Here is a 14,782-nt window from a genome sequence, read left to right on the forward strand (position 1 = left end):
CCAATCCTCCTGGAGCGCACAGTAGGCCCTGTATTAAGAGCCCTGTAAGCTCCAGGAGGATTGGCTACATCAGGGCTGTGTGGCCTAATATGCAAAGGGGTCCCTGCTACACCCCACCCTGGTTTTGGACTGGTAGCTTGCCTTCTGATATGTATTCATTTAATAGGAGAGGGGGATTTTCTGATCTCAGACCTTTCAAGAGCCGCCGTGTAAAATTCAGCTCCTCTGAGCTTATATGACTACAAAATGAAGAAATGTGAGGAAATGCAATGGGGATTTAAAACTTTTTTCCTTGCCATAGCCTCAAAAGAATATATGGGGGGGTGGAAAACAAGGGGTCATACAGGAGGCTTTCATTACCTCAAAAATTCTAACTGACTAAAGGCAAAACAGAAATTCTTTTTGCCGAAAATAGCATCTATATCTGTCTCCTGTCTCTCTTCCATTTGAACTAGGATCTGACACAATTCAGGGAAGACCTTCTTTTACTGTCAGGGCTCAGCCTAGAACATATAAAACAACTCTGAGCATTTGCAAACAGCCTTTTTCACTCGCAGGTAACCATAAAGAGTTTTTCACAGTCCTCAAACTCCACATAAAAAGCAATTTCCAAACTCTTTTCTCAGGACTACTTTAGCTGGCAAATGCAAACCACTACAGTTCATTCTCTGTCTCTGCATAGCATCAGGGCAAGGAAAAAGTAAAAGAGGAGGCTGGAGCGTCTTCCAAAGACAAAGACTGCTTTCACAGAGCATAGACAACCCGTTAATTCTGAATTGTCACCTTAATTAAAGGAGGGTCTTCCTCAGTCCAAAAAAGATGTAATTGGAAAAATTAAGTAAGATTTTTTTGGTGTGAAGTAAATTATTCAATAACAGCTGAGTTCTGTCAGCAATGAACTGTGTAGACTCAACACACTTTGAGAAATGTTTTTAAGGAGTTCAGTGCTGCAGAACATGCTGCACACAGATAGTGCAATTCCTAGTCACCAATAGTTATCAAGAGGTGTAGTCAAGACTGTATCTTGAACAAGTAGGTTTGGGAAAAAAGCTTGTCATCTCTAAGTTGTGAAATATCAGATATTAATGTATACTTCCCATCACAATGTGCAAAGCCGGCACATTGTGATGCTTGAGGACAATTCAGGCCAATAGGAAAAAAAAGTTAAGGTCTGCAATAGAACAGACCTGCTATGTTGGCAAAGACGAAGCCATTGCACTAATGGAGAAATTCAGAGGACTAGATCCCATGTCTGAATTCAGTGGAAACATACCTGATTAAAATGAGTCTGTCCTTCTCAGAGGGATGGTCATCCAGCCATCGGGAATAACGGGCAATGGTCCATTCCGCCCTCTTCCAGGAGCCAAAAGAAAATCCATTAAATACTAACCAAAGTTGAATGCATATGCAGAATATATTTCCTGTCATTTTTAAGTGTGGGACAAAAGTTAATGCTCGGAGATTATTGGCATAGGTGAAAAATATCAACCATGTAGCAATACAAGCAAAGAGCTATACATTAGGGAAATCTTCAGACAATAGGCCATTGGAAGCACTTTATGATATTTAGTCAGTATTTAGTAACTTAGGGCAGGGGTGGCCAAGGGTAGCTCTCCAGATGTTTTTTGCCTACAACTCCCATCAGCCCCAGCCATAAGAACATAAGAGAAGCCATGTTGGATCAGGCCAATGGCCCATCCAGTCCAACACTCTGTGTCACACAGTGGTCAATATACGTGTGTGTGTATGTATATATATATATACACAAACACACAAGCACACACACACACACACACACACACACATATATATATACACACACACACACTGTGGCTAATAGCCACTGATGGACCTCTGCTCCATATTCTTATCCAATCCCCTCTTAAAGCTGGCTATGCTTGTAGCCGCCACCACCTCCTGTGGCAGTGAATTCCACATGTTAATCACCCTTTGGGTGAAGAAGTACTTCCTTTTATCCGTTTTAGCCCGACTGCTCAGCAATTTCATTGAATGCCCACGAGTTCTTGTATTGTGAGAAAGGGAGAAAAGGACTTCTTTCTCTACTTTCTCCATCCCAAGCATAATCTTGTCAACCTCTGTCATGTCACCCCGCAGTCGACGTTTCTCCAAGTTAAAGAGCCCCAAGTGTTTTAACCTTTCTTCATAGGGAAAGTGTTCCAAACTTTTAATCATTCTAGTTGCCCTTTTCTGCACTTTTCCCAATGCTATGATATCCTTTTTGAGGTGCGGTTGGCCATGCTGGCTGGGGCTGATGGGAGTTGTAGGCAAAAAACATCTGGAGATCTACTGTTGGCCACCCCTGACTTAGGGCTTTGAACACAATTGTTTCCTCAGAGCATTCTGAACTGCTGAGGAAAAGTGTGGACTAACAGGTGAGAATAAAAGTGGCTTCTGAATAGGTCTCTTTTGCTTATAGATGTACGATATACTCTGTGGTGGTCATTCTCCACCTGAAAAATATCCTTAGATGCTACATCTGAGGGTTGAACTAGACTGGCAGAAGATCTACACATATTATTCCTGGGTCCTCCAGCTCAGATGTAACACATAGTGAGAGGACACTCTTTTTCATCCAAAAGTGACCATATAAGAGAGCAGTGAAACCTCACCATTTCCCTCACCTTACCTTGCAGCACTCCAATGCTTTGAACATTTTTTTTTTCCAAGCCTGGATCCCATGGGCATAGGATGTCTGTTTAAGTCAACAGTGCCCCACAAAATTATGTGCTGCACTGGGGCTCAAACCAAAAAAGGAAAAGAAAACAGGAAGGTGCTTCCTTCAGAAGGAAACACCGGTGTCCCCATCTACAATGTGGCTACCACTAGTACAAGATGGCACTGAAATTTGGAGAGTAATTTTGATGCAAAGTGTGAGAATGAGCTAACAGACAGAAGTTGCACTTGGTTTCCAGTTGGATTGGAGAAAACCCAGCAGCAAAGAAAGTAGCACACTATGTTGGGTAGAGCCTGCTGTGTTCAGCAGGGCAACGGCACTACATAGCAGTATTGACACAACACCTACGTAGATTCTGATACTGGAATAAAAACTGGGGCAGGTGAAGGCAAATGCTCAGAACAGTGGAATACTGCAAGGTGAGGTGGGAGGGGGAAGGCTTCTGATCTTGTCCCATGTAGGCTCCAGTTCTGGTCAAAAAGGCTCTTTTTACACAGCAGGAAGACATAAATATTCATGGATCTTCCCATCATACGAAGTCCAGACTTAAAGGATGATCATGGTGAAATAAAATAGGTTGCTTACCTGTAACTGATGATTTTCAAATGGACTTTTGTGTACTGTGCCTGTGTTGGACCTGACATCGGAGACTTGAAAACTTTTCCTCAATGTTTAGGTGTGGTTTCTCCTCAGCCCAGGGGAGCAGCACACTCCACACACACTTAGAACTGAGGAGAAAGCATGGTCCGCTCAGTTCCTTCCACCACAGACAGCAAGTGCCATCTGTAAGAATAAATAAATGAGAGATGCCAGAAGCAGGGAGGTTGGGTGACTGCACAGAAAAACACTCAAAGATCATTAGTTACAGATAAGCAACCTGCATATCTCTGTGGTCTCTGTGCAGTCCACACATGGGTGACTAGTGAGCTATCTTGCATCAGGATAGTGGGTGCTGGCAACTGAAAAGAGAAAATTAAAGTTAGTTACCAACATGTAATTATTCCATAGGCTCACCTGGACATAACAGGAGACCGCTGGAGCTAATGGAAGATGGATCATAGTACTGTCTGGCCAACGGATGCATCTTGATGAGCCCTCGAGTCCAGGGTGTAGGGAGAGACAAAGGTTGATACAGAGAACCAGGTAGCAGCACTATATCTATTGTTGATGGATGTGCCACCCAAGAAAGCAGCAGAGGTTGAGACAGCGCTAGTGGAGTGACTACGAAGGTGAGATGGTACAGGTTGTTTGGCCAGTTCATAACATAGTGCAATCATCGACACTATCCATTTTGTGCCCCTGATGAGGCTTGCCATAGGCAATAAAAAGTTGTGGAGCTTTTTGGAAACAGCACGTGTGAGATAAATAGAAAGACAGCACCCTTCACACATCTCCCACCTCTCCTTGCAGTATTCCACTGTTCTGAGCATTTGCCTTCACCTGCCCCAGCTTTTCTTCCAGTATCAGAACAAAGCAGATGTTGAGTCGAAGTTATTCGAGATGGTATGAATGGAAAACTGGTTCCATTTTGCTTTATAGATCTTGCAGGTTGCCAGCTTTCTGGCATTTAGTAAGACTTTGCGAACAGCTGATGAGAACTCTAAGAAGTGATGTGCCACGTGGTCAAGCGAAGGAAGGCAGGTGTTGTGATGCAGTACTTTATCCCATTGCTGAGATAGGACATTGTTGACCAGAGGCAGGTGATGGAAATGGTTGTTGCAGTAGGTGCGGCAACCATGGCTGATGTGGCCACCATGGTATTATTAGGATGCAATGAGTCTGATCATCCAGAATTTTCTGATGGACCTGAGGGATTAAAGGCAGTGGAGAAAAAATGCAGTGAAACATTATTCATCCACCTGCGGAGAAAGGCATCCCCCAGAGAAGCTGAAAAGGGATGGCCTCCGGAGTAGAACATCGCATTTTGTGTTCTCAGTAGTCGCAAGATACTTGGAGTTCTGAAAAACTGGACTTAAGTATATAAGATTCAGCATCTGCTCATTGATAAGACATTCCGCTGAGCAGGTTGGTCTCCAAAATTTGGAACATGAATTGCAGTTAGGAGAATGTCCTGACTTATGCACCAATGCCAGAGGTCTTGAGCTATCCAGCAAAGAGTAGAAGAGCCAGTGCTGCCTTCTTTATATAGTACATGATTGCCACATTGTCTGTGGCAACCTGTACTGCTTGAGATGTAAGAGAAGGCAAGAATGGCCTCACTGTGTGATGTACTGCAAGCAATTCTCTGTAACTGATGTGAAGTTGCAATTGCTTCTGGGACCACTGACCTCACACTGAGAGACCCCACGCAGGGTGCTCCCCATCTCAACTGTGAGGCATCAATTGTGAGAAGGACATCTGGCATCTGAACATGAAAGGGCATGACCTTGTTCAAGTTTCCTTGGATCACCACTGAAGGGAAGTTAGAACAGCAACAGGGACCATCAAAGTCACACATAAGTCCTGATGGTGTAGTGTGAAAGTCTGAAGGAACCATATTTGAAGCAGTCTCATCTGCAGTCAAGCAAAGGGCACTATGACTGCTGTAGATGCCAAGAGACCCAACAATCATATGACAGTTCGAGCAGACTGAGATGGTTGATGTTGGAACCAAAGAATCAACTGGAGACTGATAAGCCTGTTCAGGGACAAGAGTTTATCAATGCCCCAATGAATGGGATAACTTGAGTAGCCCTCAGGGAAGATTTACAAAGGTTCACATATAGTCCAAGATTGGCTAGGAGACGAAGTGTGATGAAAAGGTCAGTTTCTAGTTGGGATGCTGATGAGGAAACTATAAGTTAATTGTCTATGTACAGGTAGATCACAATATCCTATACATGAAGAGTTACAGCCACTACTGCCATGAGCTTGGTGAACTGGATACTGGAAATATAAACCCCCCCCCCCAGTGAAACACAGAAAATGATGATGCTGTGGTTGGATTGTTACATGGAACTAGTTATCGTGTAGATTTATGGATGCCATCCACACATTTGATGGTAGTCCTGGAAGTATGGCTTGAAGTGTCACCACTTTGAAATGAAATGCTTTGACGAACTTGTTCAAATCTCTCAGATCCATAATTGGTCACTTCCCTCTGCCGTGCCTTGGGACTATGAAGTGTCAGGCGTAGAACCCTGTTCAATGCAGAAACTTTCTTGATGGCTCCTTTGTTCAAAAGAGTGCTGCTGACCTCTTCCATCAGTCGAATGGAGTGAGGGTTGGAACAAACTGCAGTGCGTGAGGAAGCAGAATGAATTCTATGGCATACCTCACCCAGATGATGGTAAGGCCCCAGGAGTCAGTTCTAATGTCATTCCACACACTGAAGCAAGGATGTAACCAGATGCTCATGGGTGGGGTGAAGGGAGGAGTGGAAACCTCCCTGAGGGGAAGATCTTCAAAGACACTTGTTGTCTGTGAAGACCTCTTATCTGACTGCTGTTTTGTTTTCTGAGTGATGGGCTGATTGGGAGTGAAGAATTTTTTCTTCCAAGAATCAGATTGGTGAGATCAATGAGGAGTCTTCTGGTAAGAGGGCTTACATTGCCTTGATTTTGAGTTGTGTTGGGATAAGGAAGATGAAGAAACACTGAGATTTTGAGCTCTCTTTTGGCTGTCATCCATGTTCTTTAGTGTTTCAATAGTTGTAGAATTAAACAAGCCCTCCCCAACATTCTGATGTCAGGAACTAATGATGTAGATTATAACCATGTGTGTTTGTGCAGTGTGATAGCAGTGGCCAAGGATCTGGAGGATAAGGCAATAGCATGCTTGACAAGTATTTATTTGCTGTTTAACCACTCTGGATGCTTCAATAAGGAGTGAGGCAGCCTGTTGTTCAACTTGCAGCAGCTTCGAGATGTATGGTGTCAATTAAGAAGCCAAATTACAGGAATAAGCAGACATGTATGAGGAGTTGGTGTTGAATTAGGAGGATCTCTTGGATGAAATACAGTATGTCACAGAAGTGAGTACACCCCCTCACATTTTGTAAATATTTAAGTATATCTTTTAATGTGACAACACTGAAGAAACGACACTTGGCTACAATGTAAAGTAGTGAGTCTACAGCTTGTATAACAGTGTAAATGTGCTGTCCCCTCAAAATTATGCAACACACAGCCATTAATGTCTAAACTGCTGGCAACAAAAGTGAGTACACCCCTAAGTGATAATGTCCAAATGGGCCCAAAGTGTCAATATTTTGCATGGCCACCATTATTTTCCTTAACCCTCTTGGGCATAGAGTTCACCAGAGCTTCACAGGTTGCCCCTGGAGTCCTCTTCCACTCCTCCATGACGACGTCATATAGCTGGTGGATGTTAGAGACCTTGTGCACCTCCACCTTCTGTTTCAGGATGCCCCACAGATGCTCAATAGGGTTTATGTCATGTCTGTGACATACTGTAAATGATGGAACCAGTGATCATGGGGATCTCAGCAATCCCTTGGCACTGAGCAATGAGACTGATTCGAGGTAGAATCCCAAGGGTGGTATTCGCAGGAAGTACAGCATCTTTGGCTACCCTTGGAATGGAGCAGGTAGTGGCCATGAGATGGATAGTCTCCATGAACAATGGACAAACAGTCCCATGAGTAGTGACAGTACCAAGAGTGAAGTGCCAAGGAAAAAGGGGGCGAACGAGAACCGAGAACAATGATCATGGTGTGATGAACTCAGTGAATGGTAACAATAGCGGGACTGACCACGGTCATGAGGGGCCAGAGAAGGTCGGAGCCAGTGATGCTCAATTCAATGTCAGTCCAAAGTGGGAACATGGATCAGAGATGAGAGATCTGCTGAAGATTGTGATAGTGATATCTGTTCTTATCAGTATAATATCTATGTCCTCTATTTGAGGACTATATATTAAATAGATTTTTGGAACTGGAGATTGAGATGGAGCTGGCACAACTTCCTGATCCGGGAGTGGTTGACCAGTTGCTGTTATTGGAGTTGTCAATCATGGAGAATGTAGTTCTTGAGACAGAGGCTCTGGATGGGGTCATTACTCTGCAGGAGATGTGGTAGACAGTCCCGAAATGACCAGAGATACAACTACAGTATATGTCGGTGCCTGGGTCAATTTACTTTTTCATGGGAATCACAGCATATTTCTTAGAAGACTTATCCGTCTTTTTCGTAGGAGGTGTAGTCTTTGAAGGTCCAGGCATGGTCTCTGCTAGGTTCCTAGGAACTGACAGTGCCTGCTTGGTGTTCCGAGGTCCAGATGGAACCTTTAACCCGGACGGAGTGGAGGATGACACTGGATTTAGAGAAGATTTCAGAAGGGCGGTATGAAGTCCAAGGGCTCGATTTTGCTTTGCTTATCTAGTGAACTTCACACAATGTTGGCAGGAGTCAATTTGAAGTGATTAGCCCAGACAAAGTAGGGACAAGTGGTGTCCATCCAAGGAGGGGATTTTACACCCACAGGAATGGCACTTTTTAAAGAAGTCTGCGCCTACCATATGACACCTCCCAAGACCTCAGAAGGGAGTTAGGGAGGGGGGAGGAAGGGGGGAAGAGAAGGCACGGCCCACTCAGTTCCTCTTCAACCACTGCCCAGAAAAGACCTTCATGTTTCATTCCTCACTGTTCTTTCTTCATCTTTACCTGTTTTTTTCCTTATCTTCATTCTCAAACATACATACATGCATACGTACATGTATGTATGTATATATTTCCCTCTCTGTTAGTCTACGTCTTTCCTCACCTTTCCTCTTCTCCCCAGTTCTACACATGCACACAGCATGCGACTCCCCAGGGCTGAGGAGGAAGTGTGGCTAAATAGTTGAGGAAAAGCTTTCCAGTCTCTGACGTCGGGTCAAGCATAGGAGCAGTACTCATATGTGGTATTGCGCAAAGATCACAATGAAGATCCTTTCCTTTCATTTTAAATACTGTTCTTTCTGCTACTGATTTTTGCATAGTCTATTAACACAGAACTGGACTAATTTACCTTAGAAAATCAACAACAAACACTGCCAGCTCCAGGGCAGCTTCTGCTCAGATTCAAAAGACAGAGAGGGCAGCTCTGCTTGTGGAATGAATCTTTCCCATTTCACCGTTCTCACTTGTTTCTCTCTAGGATCCCAAAACATGGCGGGACCTACAGTGTGGGTGCGATGTTAGGGTTTGCAGTAGTGTGTGTTGGACGGAGGGAAAATTAGTGAAAACTGCGTGCTCCTTTTTGCATTAGTTCCCTTAAGCTCACACAAGGTTGGAGATCTAGCCCACTATGCTCTACTTCTAGGAACGGAATGGAATAGATAATGCTAGTGATTTTTTTCTGCCAGAACAAAAGCAGCAAGCCCATAACTTGAATGCTCGTACAAACATTATAGCAATTAAGGAGAAATGGTTTTCCCATGATTGCTTCATGTCCCCCACCCCCAAGATTGCATAACTGGGTTACCTGGAATGGGGATTTCAATTCAGGTGGCGCTCTTGTAAATAAGAACTGAAGGACAGTGCTGAAAGGAATGATATCTCCCAGTGTTGGGCTATTAGCAATATGCTCACTTGTCTGGAACAGCAGTGGTCTGAGAAGTGAGAAGAAAGAAGTGATATAATCAAAAGAAATTCATATTCTACCTGAAGAATCATTTACCAGCAAAACTCTGGTCACAATGAATAAGTTTACTTGTCCTGTACCAAGTTTCTGGAGATAAGTCACAGGGAAGGGGCCATATGTGGTCTTCACTGCAGTGTAACCCCAGATGGCTTCCATTTTATTGGGAACAGCAGCTTGGCCTCTCCCCTGCAGTGTTGGTTACCATGGCTTATCTTGAACTTATTGGCAGCTACCAAGGATCAGGTCCATAACTATATAGCCTTAACCTGAGTACTGTTTTTGAAGTGCAACCCAAACTGCAGAGTTGCTGAGTCTAAGCTTACTGAAGTCAATGGGCTTCGAAAAAAGTAACTCCGCACTGGACTGCAACTGTAAGTCATGCTGCAGTGCAATGAAGAGACATAATTCAGGAACTAGTTTGTATGTTATTTACATCTTGCTCGGGAACAATCAACATCTGAAAAAAAAGATCTGTTTCTTCATGCTGTTTGCTACTTTGCTACACAGTCTTCACACTCTTCTGTTACTGAATGTGGTAGGTGGTAGTTTGTAGTAACAGCTCATTATTTTAATTAAGCCGTCTTCCAATACTGCATCTTACTTACAGAAAACCCTAGTGTGACTGCACACAACTCATTATCAAAAGAACTGAGATAAAAAAAAACAAAGTTAAAAGGTACAATGCAGCTGACAAAATTCTCCAAGTCAGTTTCACTTTGAATAACATGTTAAAGGAAGAAACACTTGCATACACACGCTAATTTGTTGATACTGGCAGAAGGTTTTAATTAAGCCCCAAACAAAATGAGAAGCAGGCGACTTTGTTTAATGAAAAAAAAATTAATTAATGTTGCCCAGCTGTTACAAAAATTCTGAATGGAGGTTACCTGAACGATCTCAAGAGCCTGTAAGGTTTTCCCAGATCAGAGACACGCCTGCAGAGGGGAGCCACCGCTAACTCCATCTGAAACGGGAAGGAAAAAAACAGGTTGTTTACCTGTAACTGATGATCTTTGAGTGGTCATCTGTGCGTTCACATCCCTGGGAGAAGGCGCCTGCACCGATCTCCAATTGGTATTATCTAAGCTCCTTATAGAGGGATTTTTGTGCCCTTGCCTCTGAGCATGCTTGTGAACTCCACCGTGTATGCCCAGGATGTGAGGCATGGAGATCCTGCCAGTTCCTTCTGACTACTGAACTACCACCCATAGCCTACTGGGTGGCTGACAGCAGAGGGGAAGGATGGACAGGTGGTGTGAATGCACAGGTGACCACTCAAAGGTCATCAGTTACAGGTAAGCAATCTGTTTATCTTCTTTATGGTCTCTGTGCATCACACCCTTGGGAGACTAGCAAGTAATGTCTAACCTGGAGGAGGAGGGCGCTGGCAGTCACACAGCTGCAGATCGTAGAACAGATTGCCCTAGTGTCACCCAACCTCTTTTCTGGATGTCAAGGCTACAGTGTCACAAAAAAGTGTCAGGTGTCACCAAAGAAGCTGCTCTGCGAGGCATCAAGGAGGGAAACACCTTTAAGACATGCAGTGGATGTCGCCGAAGTCCTAACTGAATGTCACCAGAGTTCGATAGTCTCTACAATCCACTTGGAGACCCTTTGAGATGAGATTGTTGTTCCCTTAATGCTCTCTGCTTAGGCCACAAACAGCTGACTGGTCTTGCTGAACAACTGGGTTCTGTTGAGATAGAAAAGCAACACCCTTCTAACATCTAAGGAGTACAAGTGTCACTCTTCATCATTCTGAGGGTTAGGGGAAAAGGTAGGTAGCATAGTCTCTATTTACAGATGGAAGTCTGAAACCACTATTGGTAGGAACCTGATATCTGGAGAGAGTGCTACTCCCTCACTGTGGAAGTAAAGGTAGAGAGAGTCACTGTGTAATGCCAATATTTTACTTACCTGCTTTGCTGATGCGATGGCTACCAGGAAGGATGTCTTCCACAACAGCAGGTATAACAAGCACATCGCCATGGGTTCAAATGGTCATTTTGTGAGTCCATGGAGAACCAGTTGTAAATTCCACACAGGTACAGGTTCTCAAAGAGGGGGGTGGAGATGTAATAGGCCTTTAAGGAAATGTTTGGAGTCTGGGTGGGCAAAAACAGAGAAACTCCTCTCGATTATGGTAAGATGAGATTTCAGCTCTGACAGATGAATGGCCAAGTCCCAAGTCCACAAAGTGCAGGAAGTAGGAGAAGATGACTGAGTTTTACACTGTCTGGAGTGGCCATCGCTGTAAATGAATGGAATTTAGCCCATTTGTAGGCATAGAACTTCCTGGTAAAAGGGTTTCTACTGTTCTCCAGCACTTCTTGTACCTGAGTGGAAAAACGAGCTGTCCTATTCTCCACATCATGAGTTTGAGATGTGGAACGTTGAAGTGGAGCATCGAACCATCCTGGGCAATCAGAAGACTGTCTGCCAGAAAGAAGAAGTAAGTCTGCCCTTGAGAGAACTGAAGAAAGATGGGAAACCATGGTTGACATGGTCACCAAAATGTGATTACTATGCAGCATGGCTGAGCCAGCATGATCTTGCACAGAACCTTTGTTGTTTGTTTGTTTTATTATTACAGAAGAACATATAATTATCTACTTAATTTTGCTATATTAACACAACATTAAACATTGATCTTTGCTTCTTTACTTCCTTTCCTTTCCTTTTTTCTTCATCATCACTATTATTACTATGCTCAACTATTATGAAAGAAAAAATCCTTGCATTTAAATCCAAAATGGCCAAAAGGGTCCAGAAGGGAAACATCAGCCCCTCTTCCCAAGGACTGGGGGGAAAAAACTCGGAAAAATATATTAAAAATAATAAACAATAAACGATGGGGGAACATATCCAACCTGCTTAATGCTACAAAAGAGAAAAATGAACAGGGGAGGGACGGTGGCTCAGTGGTAGAGCATCTGCTTGGGAAGCAGAAGGTCCCAGGTTCGATCCCTCGCATCTCCAACTAGAAAGGGCTCAGGCAGTAGGTGATGGAGATGGAGGGATGGTGGCTCTGTGGCAGTAGCAACGTCACCCCAGAGTTGAAAACGACTGGTGCTTGCACAGGGGGCTTACCTTTACCTTTTTTTTTAACCTTAGTATGTCTCTAGTATTTCCTAAGGAAGCAGATTTCTCTGTTCCCACTCAATGAACTCTCTACAGGAGGGGGACGACACCAAATTCCAGCTTTAAAGTCTGGCTTCCGGCTGGGCCATGAGACGGAGACGGTGTTGGTCGCCTTGGTGGATGACCTCCAGCGGCAACTGGATCGAGGCGGCGTTGTGGTGCTGATGTTGTTAGACCTGTCGGCGGCATTTGATACAGTTGACCATCAGCTACTGACACGCCGCCTCGCCGACATTGGGGTTGAGGGGTCAGCCTTGCAATGGCTTTCCTCCTTCCTTCTGGGTTGGGGACAGAGGGTGGCTATTGGGGGTGAGCGATCCCGGAGGCGCACACTGGATTGTGGGGTGCCTCAGGGAGCAGTTCTCTCCCCGATGTTGTTCAACATCTATATGCACCCCCTTGCCCAGAGGTTTGGGCTGTCATCAATATGCAGATGACACCCAGCTCTATCTACTAATGGACGGCCAGCCCGGCTCCGCCCCAGGGAATCTCGACCGGGCTTTACAGGCTGTTGCGACGTGGCTTAGGCTGAGCGGGCTGAAGTTGAATCCTTTGTGTGGGTCGCGGCGCTCTGGGAGGGGAAACAGCTCTCCCGGCCTTCGACGGTGCGCCATTGAAAGCAGCGCGCCAGGTAAAGAGCCTGGGTGTTTTACTGGAGCCTTCATTATCGATGGAGGCCCAGATAGCAGCCACTGCCAAGTCAGCATTCTTCCATCTGAGGCGGGCAAGGCAGTTGGCCCCTTTCCTTGAGCGCCGGGACCTCGCAACAGTGATCCATGCAATGGTCACCTCAAGATTAGACTACTGTAATGCCCTCTACTTGGGGCTACCTTTGTGCCGGACCCGGAGGCTGCAGCTAGTGCAGAACGCGGCGGCCAGGCTGTTGTTGGGACTCCCGAAGTGGGAACATATACGGCCGGGGCTACATGAACTGCGCTGGCTGCCGATTATATACCGGGTCCAGTACAAAGTGTTGGTCATTACCTTTAAAGCCTTATATGGCCGAGGACCCGCCTACCTGAGGGACCGTCTTTCCCCATATGAACCCCAGAGAGCACTGAGGTCAGCCGGGAAAAATCTAATGACTATCCCTGGGCCGAAAGAGATCAAACTTCAGAACACCAGAGCACGGGCCTTTTCAATCGCGGCCCCTGCCCTATGGAACCAGCTCCCTGAGGAGGTGCGGGCCCTGTGGAACCTTGATCAGTTCCGCAGGGCCTGCAAGACTACCCTCTTTAAACTTGCATATTCGGACTGCTGAAGAAGGCTGTTAACTAAGGATCCGCTAATGCGGTTCTAATTAAAGACTTATGCCGCTGTGTCAACTGTATAGATTGTATAAACTGACAGAACTAGCGTCAAACACCATCGGCACTGTCAGACCAAGTTATTTTAATTGTATTGACTGGTTCTTAATGTTGTTAAATTTAAAAGTTTTATATTGTTAAATTTAAAGGTTTTATTTATTATTGTATGTTTTATGAAATGCTGTTAGCCACCCTGAGCCTGCCTAGGTGGGGAGGGCGGGATACAAATAAAATTTATTATTATTATTATTATTATTAAAGTGCTCGCAAGCCAATTACCCATAAATATACTTAATTCTACTCCAGCCTCGGGGTTCTCTTGGAACCTCCTAAACTTCAGAGAGTTCTTGATGACAATAATCAAGCATCAGAATGTGTTCCCTCGCCCAGGTGTCAGATGTTTTGGAGGCTAATTGGGTTTCTAGTTCTGTTACTTTCTTAATTGCTTTATCTGCCTTTTGATTAGTCTGTTCATAAATTTGTTCCAATTCATCTTTGGGGAGGGACGGTGGCTCAGTGGTAGAGCATCTGCTTGTGAAGCAGAAGGTCCCAGGTTCAATCCCTGGCATCTCCAACTAAAAAGGGTCCAGGCAAGCAGGCATGAAAAACCTCAGCTTGAGACCCTGGAGAGCCGCTGCCAGTCTGAGAAGACAATACTGACTTTGATGGACCAAGGGTCTGATTCAGTATAAGGCAGCTGCATATGTTCCTCTAAAATGTAGAGTCTTGTGAGCAAAATTCTAATCTAGGCATTGGCAAATTGGTGTTAGCATTTCCAAGGTGTAATTTTTCAGTTCTTGTCTTCATTTATTTAAAGCTTGCATTAAGAAATTTGTTGTGAGCAAGCTCTCAGCGGGCTTTAACTTACCCTGCTTTGCAGAGGTCTCTGTTGATGAAAAGAATTCTGTTTCTCTCTGCTTTATTCCCCTTCTTAGTAGCTTTTGGAGGCATCATTCAAACTATAAATTTTGTTGCCAGGGAGGGTAAAAAAATCAATAATATAAGCAGGTAAATGACGAGCATTGGGTAATGGCTTCCAAACAGGAAGTTGGTT

General features: G+C 44.5%; 1 protein-coding gene and 1 non-coding gene across 2 annotated transcripts in view; one reads left to right on the forward strand and one right to left on the reverse strand.

Annotated features, from left to right (window-relative positions):
* Positions 1 to 14,782, reverse strand: part of COG5 (component of oligomeric golgi complex 5) — a 307,502-nt gene that overhangs the window by 7,583 nt on the left and 285,137 nt on the right. Inside the window, exons 19-21 of the mRNA XM_060244724.1 lie at positions 10,168 to 10,244; positions 9,122 to 9,248; positions 1,274 to 1,353 (exon numbers count right to left, since the gene is read on the reverse strand). Of these exons, the coding sequence (XP_060100707.1) occupies positions 1,274 to 1,353; positions 9,122 to 9,248; positions 10,168 to 10,244 (284 nt within the window). The remainder of the gene's footprint in view (positions 1 to 1,273; positions 1,354 to 9,121; positions 9,249 to 10,167; positions 10,245 to 14,782) is intronic.
* TRNAH-GUG (transfer RNA histidin (anticodon GUG)) lies at positions 14,236 to 14,302 on the forward strand. Its single transcript has one exon. It is a non-coding gene; the product is annotated as a tRNA-His (tRNA).

The sequence above is a fragment of the Heteronotia binoei genome, chromosome 8, assembly GCF_032191835.1.
Source record: "Heteronotia binoei isolate CCM8104 ecotype False Entrance Well chromosome 8, APGP_CSIRO_Hbin_v1, whole genome shotgun sequence".
In the NCBI taxonomy this organism is placed as follows: domain Eukaryota; kingdom Metazoa; phylum Chordata; class Lepidosauria; order Squamata; family Gekkonidae; genus Heteronotia; species Heteronotia binoei.